We start from the raw sequence: 8,991 nt of genomic DNA, 5'->3' as shown, positions 1-8,991 counted from the left end.
TGCTCCTTCCGGCGGGAGGACGGCCCAGGCCACGGAGAGGCCCGCGTGCGCCTGCGGGTGGCCGGTGAGTACCGCGTGCCCTTCTCCCTGACTCCCGGGAGGTGTGCGTCTCTTTTTAAATATATGTTTATTGATTTCAGAGAGGAAGGGAGAGGGAGAGAGAGATGGAAAGGTCAATGATGAGAGAGTCATTGATCAGCCCACAACCCGGGCGGGTGCCCTGACCTGGAAGGAACCCTGACCTCCTGGTTCATAGGTTGATGCTCAACCGCTGAGCCAGGCCCGCCGGGCTGGCGCCCCTTTCCAAGGAGGTTATGAAAAGCCGTGTTGACCCTCAGTTTCCTTGTGTGATGCAGTGTGGAGAGGAGCCTCTACCCTCCTCCCCCCTCCCCGAGTGCTTCCCTTTCCCAATCTATGCCGCCCTGTGGGTCTAAGGCTCCCAGAGGATGTCCCCTGAAGGAGTAAGACCAGCTGCTCTCTCCACAGCGCTGGGCTCTGATCCTCACATCCACATGGACCTTCAAGACAACGGGGAGACCCGGCTGGAGTGCACCTCGCTGGGGTGGTACCCGGAGCCCCAGGTGCAGTGGAGGACACCCACGGGAGAGAAGTTCTCCTCCACGTCAGAGGCCAGGGATCCCGACCAAGAAGGCCTGTTCACCGTGGTGGCTTCCGTGACCATCAGGGACCCCTCCATGAAGAACGTGTCCTGCTGCATCCAGAACCTCCTCCTCGGCCAGGAGAAGGAAGTAGACATTTTCATACCAGGTCAGTGAGCCCAACACTGGGTTCCTCTGTGAAGCGTGATCTCCTGGCAGAGCAGTCTACTTTCTCCACCTAAAATCCCACCCACTCTCATGAGGGAGCCCCACCAACTTCACTCAGAGTAAAGATTTTAGCCCCAAGATTCAGTGGATGAGCGTTGTTGACCCATGAACCAGGAGGTTGAGGTTGGATTATCGGTCAGAACACATGCCCGGGTTTCAGGCTCGATCCCCAGTGTGGGGTGTGCAGGAGGCAGCCGATAGATGATTCTCTCTCATCATTGATCTCTCTCTCTCCCTCTCTCTCTTTTCATTTCTGAAATCAATAAAAATATTTTTTAAATATTCTGAAGGCATAAACTGTACCAAGACCTTGTAGAAAATCCAGGTTTTCTTAGGAGATGCACCTTGGATAGAGAAGCTTTGTCCCTGCAGGCCTTCCTGATCCCGAGACCCACTCCTTGAGCAAGCAAGAAGACTAAGCCCTCCTGTTTCCACCCCTCTCTCCTCCATCCCAGGCGAGAGCTCTGTCCAGGGTCCTCAGGAAAGTGAATCTTCTCATTGTCCCCCACACACGGCTTCTGGTCCAGGCAGGAACTGTTCCTTCTCCCTGGGTCACTGAGTCTGTGCTGTTGCACCCAGAGGTGACGCTTCCCCTTCCTGGGTTACTTCCCTGTGCCCTTGGCTCAGGTCCTCCATTGATCATTAAGGAGGAATTTCCATAACAACATGAATTCATCCATTTTTTTCTTGTTCTGTCCCAAAATGACTCTTATTCATCTTCATTCCTTTCTCTGCTTTTTCCTACCTAAGATCTTTTTTTCCCTGAAAAGCCTGGGTGGCATTGGAGGGACTGTTTTCACCCTGGAAGGAATGGGAGGGAGAGGTCCAGGTCATGCCCTCTTCCGAGTCCCTTTGGAACCAGAAGAGGAGCTGGACTTGCTCAATGTTTCGCAACAAATGTCCTTTGTTTCAGCTCCTTTCTTCCCAAGGCTGACTCCCTGGGTGGTGGCTGTGGCTGTCATCTTAGTGGTCCTAGGAGTTCTGACCATCGGGTCCATATTTTTCACCTGGAGACTATACAAGGAAAGGTCCAGGCGGAGGAAGGATGAATTCAGCTCTACAGGTAAGTCATAGGATCCAGGCTGCTTGTCAGGAGTGCGTCTGAGTGAGGTTGGATCCAAGTCCTGTAGGATAGCTGCCAGGGGAAGATATGGACTCTGGAACTCTGAAAGTCAGAGGGGATTCTAGGGCTCCTGGAGTCACTGATACTCAATCTGAGCAAGGACAGAGGTTTGGGTGCAGGAGGAATCAGAACCAGTTCTAACAGGTATTAGACCTGAAGTTTGCTCACTACCCACCCTGAGGCTCTATCCTCACTTTTACTTCGGTTTCCCAGTAACGACTACAGATACGATCCAAGCCAATAGGAACTTCCTGCATATTACTTAGAAAACAGCACAATTCTTGTTCTTCACCATTGATCATGTTTCAGTAATGGAGTAGTCATGATGTAACAGCTACTCCTTTGTGTGCCTCGTCATGTCCACTATAGAAGGTCATTCATTATTTCTGTTTGTTTTCCAGAGAAACTCCTGAAAGAGCTCAGTAAGTTCTGTCTCCTTGTCATTATTTCACCCTCAAGATTCTCCCTCTCTCGCTCTCTCTCGCTCTCGCTCTCTCCTATAAAACCTTTCAGTGACTGTCTCTCTCTCTGTCTCATTGCAGAGTGGAAGAAAGCTACACTGCATGCAGGTCAGTGACTCTCAACCTCTCAAGGGCTCCGAGACTCCAACCCCCAGGGCCTCAAAGTTCTACAATAGTTGGAAACAAAAGCACCAACACCTTTTAGGGATGAGGATAGAGAGGGGGAAAGGTGGCAAATAGCATCAACTTTTCCTTGAGGCACACGGTGGCCTGGGAGATGGATAGGAGACAAGCCCCTCTGGCCAGGGTGTTAGGCCCTGGGGACAGTCAGCTTGTACATCACCTGTAGCTGTCGAGGGAAGAGGGGAACAGAGACAGCTGAGCAGGTTGAACAGTTCAGCTCTCCTTGGAGGAGACCTACCAGCTCCTATCTCTTTGGAGAAGGGAGGACAGGGCTTTCAGCCTCTCACATTCACGCCTGCTCAGACTCACTTCCTCTCCGTGTCTAGTTGATGTGACTCTGGACCCGGACACCGCCCACCCCCACCTCTTTCTGCACGAGGATTCCAAGTCTGTGCGGCTGGAAGATGAACGTCAGAAACTGCCCGAGAAGCCAGAGAGATTTGACTCCTGGCCTTGCGTGTTGGGGCGGGAGGCCTTCACCTCCGGGAGGCATTACTGGGAGGTGGAGGTGGGGGATAGGACCGACTGGGCCATCGGGGTCTGCAGGGAGGACGTGATGAAGAAAGGATTTGACCCCATGACTCCCAAGAATGGGTTCTGGGCTGTGGAGCTGTATGGAAACGGGTACTGGGCCCTCACCCCCCTGCGCACCCCTCTCCCCCTGGCAGGACCGCCCCGTCGGGTTGGGATTTTCCTGGACTATGACTCAGGAGACGTTGCCTTCTACAACATGATGGACGGGTCCCACATCTACACGTTCTCCAAGGCCTCTTTCTCTGGCCCCCTCCGACCCTTCTTCTGCTTGTGGTCCTCTGGCAAAAAGCCCCTGACCATCTGCCCAGTCACGGATGGGCTGGAGGAAGTCACGGTAGAGGCTGATGCCAGGGACCCCTCCAAGGAGATCCCACTGTCCCCCTTGGGGGAGGATGCTGCCTCTGGGGACACAGACACATTTCATTCTAAACTCATCTGTACCCAGGCCAACCAAGGGGCACCTTAGGGATGAGCCCAGCTTAGCTGCTTCCCTTTGCTCTCACCCTTCTCTGCCACCCTCGCCCCTCAGGCTTCACCCAGCTCCGTGGCTTCCTGTTGGATAGGGATTAGTCTTGGGAAGGTTGTGTGGCTGCTGCTAGAGAATGTGGGGTGTGGGACCTTTCTAATCTGTTTCTGTACCAATAGTCAGGGTCCAGGGAAGTGACTCTTCAATGACATCTGTTCTCCTACCCCTGGAGGCCACATCCTAAAGGGAAGGACTTGAAATAAAAACAGACAGCTCAGGGATCGAGATGGGGTCAGGTTAGATGGTCATAGGGTGATGACAACCATCCTGGTGTCCAGAGGAGGGGTATGTGGAGGAACAGGCAAGCAGAAACCCCAAAGGATTCTTGGAACAGAAGACCCGAGGCTAACACCCCATCAAGGAACCTGGAGGGGACACTGGGATGGAGGAAAGTGAGGTGACCGTAGGCCAGGGATGACCACCTGGCCTGCCCCTACAGTGTCAGGGCCTGTATCTCAAATTCCTAAGCTTGTCCTACAGGGCGGAGGAAATGGGCCCTGCTGCTGTGGAGTCTGAGTGATTGGAGGGGGGAGTAGAGGAGAGACACCAGGAGGAGGGCCAGGGTGTCAGACAGGAGGTGGACAGGGAGGAGGATTTTAGACAGTTGTGTGCACAGCAGTGTCTCAGACCCCGTTCCTCTCCGCACTGACCTGCTGCTCCCTTGCCTGGGGGCCATTCCACCCTCACGCTGTGGGCCCCATCGTTTCTGCTTCCCCTCCTCCTTATGATCTGGGCTCTCTCCCGTTCAGAGGCAGTTCCAGGAATCGTCCCTCAGGGATATCACCACTTCATCAGCCACTATCTCAGCCTTGTGCCCCCTCAGCCATCATCCCAATGTCCTGTGTAACCCCTCACACACCCCTTCCCTGAGCATCAACTACTCCCTTTTTCCAAACCGTGGCCTGTGCGCTCTCTCCCCACACAGCCTCCCTCCCACGCCCTTCTCCTTGGGTCCCCGATTGCGATGTCCCTGCTCAGCACAGCGAGCCCGACTGCTCCTGTCTGTCTTCACATTTCCCTAATGCCCCAGGCTCCTCTGGTCAACAGGCTGCACGTTTGTCCACGCTCACATCTCCTACTCGGATTGTACTTTCCCTGCGTTCAGCATCAATGTCGCCCGTGGTCTTAACCTAATAAATAAGTCTGTCTGATTGCTGCACCTTCCTTTCTTTATTGCAACGAGTGGAACCAGAACAAAAACACAGGAAAGGCCCGGCCGGCATGGCTCAGTGGTTGAGCGGCAACCGATGAACCAGGAGGTCACGGTTCCTTTCCCCTTCAGGATACACACCCAGGTTGTGGGCTCGATCCCCTATAGGGGGCGTGCAGAGGCAGCGGATCGATGATTCTCTGTCATCACTGATGTTTCTATCTCTCTCTCCCTCTCCCTTGCTCTCTGACATCAATAAAAATCTATACTACACACACACACACACACACGCACCCCTGAGGAAAGAAGGCATGTTGCTCACTGAGCATTGTGGTTCTATTTACCAGGACCCATCGGGGCCTGACAGCAGTGGGTGGGCTCACCTGGCAGGCAGCCCCGTGGCTGCTGTCTCAGGAGAACCCAGGGACTCGCAAAAAGGCCGGGTGCCCACTGGCTGCCCGCCCTCAGCCCGTTTGGGTGCTGACTCCATGTTCACCACTAAAAAGGTGATTCTGGTGAACGTGAGTGAAGCCATGTCTTGGCATTTTAAAAGTACTTTTCCAGGAGGAGGAAACGTTTGGAAAACTTTTCATGGGAATGCCTTGGAATCGGGAAGCAAGCAAACAAACAAGCCTGGGTGACCTTAGGAAACCGCTGTTGCAGGTAGTTCAGCGAGACTCCCGCTTCCCCCTGCGTCACCCCAGGCAAGGACCAGGCACAGCCACCTCCAGAGGCTCTGACCAGCCAGCTCTGCCGCGCGAATGGATAGAGTGTGAGTCTCGAGTCCTCTCCTCGTCCTGCCTCAAACACTACTCCCCCCACACTGCCCACCGCCTGCCACCCACCCACACTGTATCGCTGGGAGAAGAACATGATTTATTCCTGCTTTAAAAGTATTCATTTGTGTTCAAATTATGCTTTTAGAAAGTCAAAGAAAGAAAACAACTAACTTTAAAAAAAATACTTGGGAACCTCAGGCAGTTGCTTTGCTGGTTTAATGTGTAATGCGTATCCTGAAATGTGTATGTGGAACCTCACCCAGAACAGACGGGGCTGCCACAGGAACCCCTTGCTGAGAGTAGAAAGAGAACCGGTTACAGATTTTAATCAGCGCCACACCCTCGCCCCTCACCCCACTTTCCTTTTCCCCTTCAAGGAAAACGGTCACCAGGCCCAGGACTGAGCAGGTGACAGGCTCTTAGGAAACACCTGTGTCCTTCCTTCCCCAGCCCTAGCCTCTGGCACGAAGCACCCAGAAGCCGACTTATCAGATGCACCTGGACCGCCCTTTCCGGTTGGCACAGGTGCCAGTGCCTGGGGGACATTGTCTTGCTAATTCTGGCTTTATTTCCAAATCTTCTAAAAGGGAAGACACATCGCCTTGCCAAATGCCTTGCCAAAGCCTGTCTTCAACACCTGGGGCAGAGTCAGGGATTCTGTGATTTCAGAAACCTCTCAGGTGTGATTACAGAAGTGGCTGTGGTGGAAACCCCGTGCCAAGTGCTCCCTTTGCCGGGTTTAGTAGACACAGAAACTACTCATCTCTCTCCCTCCCTCCCTCTCTCTCTCTCTCTCTCTCTTCATTGCAGTATAACATCCATTCAGAAAAGTCCGCCCATCTTCAGTGTGCAGCTTGATAAACTCAGAACAGGCAGCGAGACACCCCAGCCCCTTACACGTGTTACATATAAGCTGGATTTCAGTGGCTGCTATGAACGGAGGTGTTTGCAGCCTTCTCCACAGCACCTGTGTCCATCATTCCGTTCTAAAAACATTGCCTGCAGAGTGTGAAAGGGCGTTCGTGTGAAAGACGAGAGAATGATCAGAGGTTATATAGCTTGTAGTTTAAATGCGGTGACTTTGCCTTCTGCTTTCCCTGGTTCCTTTTGTACTTGATGAAAAAATACACGTGGAACAAAAATATAAAAACAGGAAGGATGGAAATTTTCTTCAAAAGAACAACAAATTCATCTTCGTGCTGTTTTTGTAAATAATAAGGAAGTCCATCCTCAGACCCGTGTAAAACAGTTTTGTGAAACCCCATAGAGAACATTTGCCCTTAGGATTTCACTTTGATCACCCATCCTCTTTTGAACTGGGGAAAGCCACACCCGGAAGGAAAAAGAAAAAAAGGCCCCGCTGGGATTCGAACCCAGGATCTCCTGTTTACTAGACAGGCGCTTTAACCAGCTAAGCCACGGAGCCAGCACGCCGGCTCGCGTCCAAATCGATGGGGAAAGAGAGAGATCTTTGATTTTATGGGGTGCATTTACTTATTTCTTCTCCTGCAGGGTCAGGCGCAACCCAAATGCTTCCCAAGACGCGAAAGATGAGCCTCGGCCTGCGAGGGCTCGGCCTGGACACCGGCAGACGGAAGAAACCGAAGAAACCGCGCAGCTGTGGGAACTGAGCCTCCCGGCGCGGGCGCGGGGACAGAGGGCCAGGGGCGGGCACCGGCCGCGTCCACGCGGAGACACGCCTCCTCCGGTCCCGGGACACTGACACCAAAACAGATCCAGCACCAAGAATAGGTCCAGCACCAAGAACAGGCCCGTTCGGGAGGCAAGCTACATGTTTTCTATCTCACGGCTTTTAATTAAAGTTCCAGTCATTCCTTACCGCAGGTCTTTCCGTAAATTTGGGTTCCACCTGCTGCTTGTAGCTTGTAATGTTAACTTACACAGTTCTAGAGCTGCACCTTAAAAACACAAGGCTGCCCAATGAAAACCTAGTCTCGGAAGGAAATAAAAGAGCGATCCCCGCTCCTCTGAAGCTACAGGAAGAGACACTTTCTTGTCCAAAGGATCTCTTGTGATAAGATGTCAAACTGAGAGCATTCACAAGAACCTTTACTCTCCATGGGGGCTTGTGTGAGTATTTGTGGCGGTTCCCAGCTTATCCTCTGCTTTGTAAAGTGAATCTGAACAAACAGCTGTAGTGAAACTCCGAACAGTTTACAAACTGTCGCCATAGCTGTGAAAGTCTCCTCCCAAATGAAGCCTGTGATTATGCGGGGCCGTCTTGCTTGATGACTGTTGTCATGGTGATAACACTGAAACATGTGTTTCTAAACTGTCCCAATATTTAAGGATTTCTCGGTCACACCATAAGGCACTTATTTCCGCCTACATACGTGACGGGCAGCATGACTCTGCCAGATGCTTTGTTTTTGTTAAAAGATTGAAAGTCGACGAACTCAACCCACAGGTGGATGGAAACTCCATGAAATAAGCACCTGTTTCTTTACTATGATAAGATGAGCAGCATATGGTCAGAGGCCTTGGAGCCGCGTCATGATCAGCAGCGCGGCCACCCTGATGGGCCGTGGCCGAGCGGCGGACGCTCAGGACCGCCCAGCCCACAGGATGCGGCTGGGGTTCCCTTTGGCCGGCGAAGCACGGACATGCGGGGCGTCGAGGGGGCTGTGCCACAGGCCGGGGGCCCGTCTTGGGAGAAGCTGGGACCTGGAGCCAGCACTTCCAACCGGGGTGCGAGCTCTATTTCCTCTCCGTTCTCAGGCTGACCACCCGGGCGGTGGAAGGGCCCTCAGGTTGGCTGTTCCATCACCTGAGGTCGCAGAAGGGGCAGGTTCCGGGGTCACAGACACGACCATGTTGTAAGGACACGTCGGGGTGCGGACAGCGCCGTTTCCATCCGCTGGGAGAGAAACCGAAAACTGGGTCGTCTGTGACTTGGAGGGAGAATGTGATTCTGACTGCGTAACAAGTGACAGCTGAAACTTGGCGTTTCCTTCCATTATGAGCACAGGCAACAGGTCGCAGCTGTGCGTCGGCAGCTTTGACTTGATCACTATGGCTATTTTTCAGATCAATTCAGGTGCTCCATCTATCAGATTATAACCCCCTGTCGGTGCGGGACAGGTACCTGGACCGTGTGCTCCCGGCAGGTGGTTGCCCTCAGAAGGGCCTGAGCGGGGAGGGATCAGACCCGGGGACCGCGCACCCCCGGCTTCCCCGGCCCCGCCGGCTGGTTTTGATGAAGACGAGCCGCCGCCCCTGCCTTCCGCGCGGGCCAGTGGCGCAATGGATAACGCGTCTGACTACGGATCAGAAGATTCCAGGTTCGACTCCTGGCTGGCTCGGTGGGCGCCGCTCCATTTTGCTTATCCCTCCGCCGACCACGGAGGAGCCGGAGGGGCTGGTGCAGGAGAAGTTCCCGCCGACGGC

At 53.5% G+C, this 8,991-nt stretch overlaps 1 protein-coding gene and 2 non-coding genes across 4 annotated transcripts in view; 2 read left to right on the top strand and 1 right to left on the bottom strand.

Annotated features, from left to right (window-relative positions):
- BTN1A1 (butyrophilin, subfamily 1, member A1) overlaps positions 1 to 4,794 on the top strand; it is a 16,827-nt gene extending 12,033 nt beyond the window's left edge. The window contains exons 2-6 of one of the 2 annotated variants that reach the window (XM_005861719.2): positions 487 to 768; positions 1,741 to 1,890; positions 2,352 to 2,372; positions 2,493 to 2,519; positions 2,921 to 4,794. In XM_005861719.2, the coding sequence (XP_005861781.1) occupies positions 487 to 768; positions 1,741 to 1,890; positions 2,352 to 2,372; positions 2,493 to 2,519; positions 2,921 to 3,594 (1,154 nt within the window). In that variant the 3' untranslated portion in view covers positions 3,595 to 4,794. The remainder of the gene's footprint in view (positions 1 to 486; positions 769 to 1,740; positions 1,891 to 2,351; positions 2,373 to 2,492; positions 2,520 to 2,920) is intronic. The other variant, XM_014536028.1, reaches the window with a different exon arrangement.
- A 2,141-nt stretch (positions 4,795 to 6,935) lies between these two features.
- TRNAT-AGU lies at positions 6,936 to 7,009 on the bottom strand. Its single transcript has one exon. It is a non-coding gene; the product is annotated as a tRNA-Thr (tRNA).
- A 1,824-nt stretch (positions 7,010 to 8,833) lies between these two features.
- Positions 8,834 to 8,906, top strand: TRNAR-ACG. Its single transcript has one exon. It is a non-coding gene; the product is annotated as a tRNA-Arg (tRNA).
- The last annotated feature ends 85 nt before the right edge of the window (positions 8,907 to 8,991 follow it).

This window comes from Myotis brandtii, unplaced genomic scaffold (genome assembly GCF_000412655.1).
Source record: "Myotis brandtii unplaced genomic scaffold, ASM41265v1 scaffold1556, whole genome shotgun sequence".
NCBI classification, from domain to species: Eukaryota; Metazoa; Chordata; class Mammalia; order Chiroptera; family Vespertilionidae; genus Myotis; species Myotis brandtii.
The sequence above is the reverse complement of the archived record's forward strand: the minus strand, read 5'-3'. Positions and strand labels throughout refer to the sequence as shown.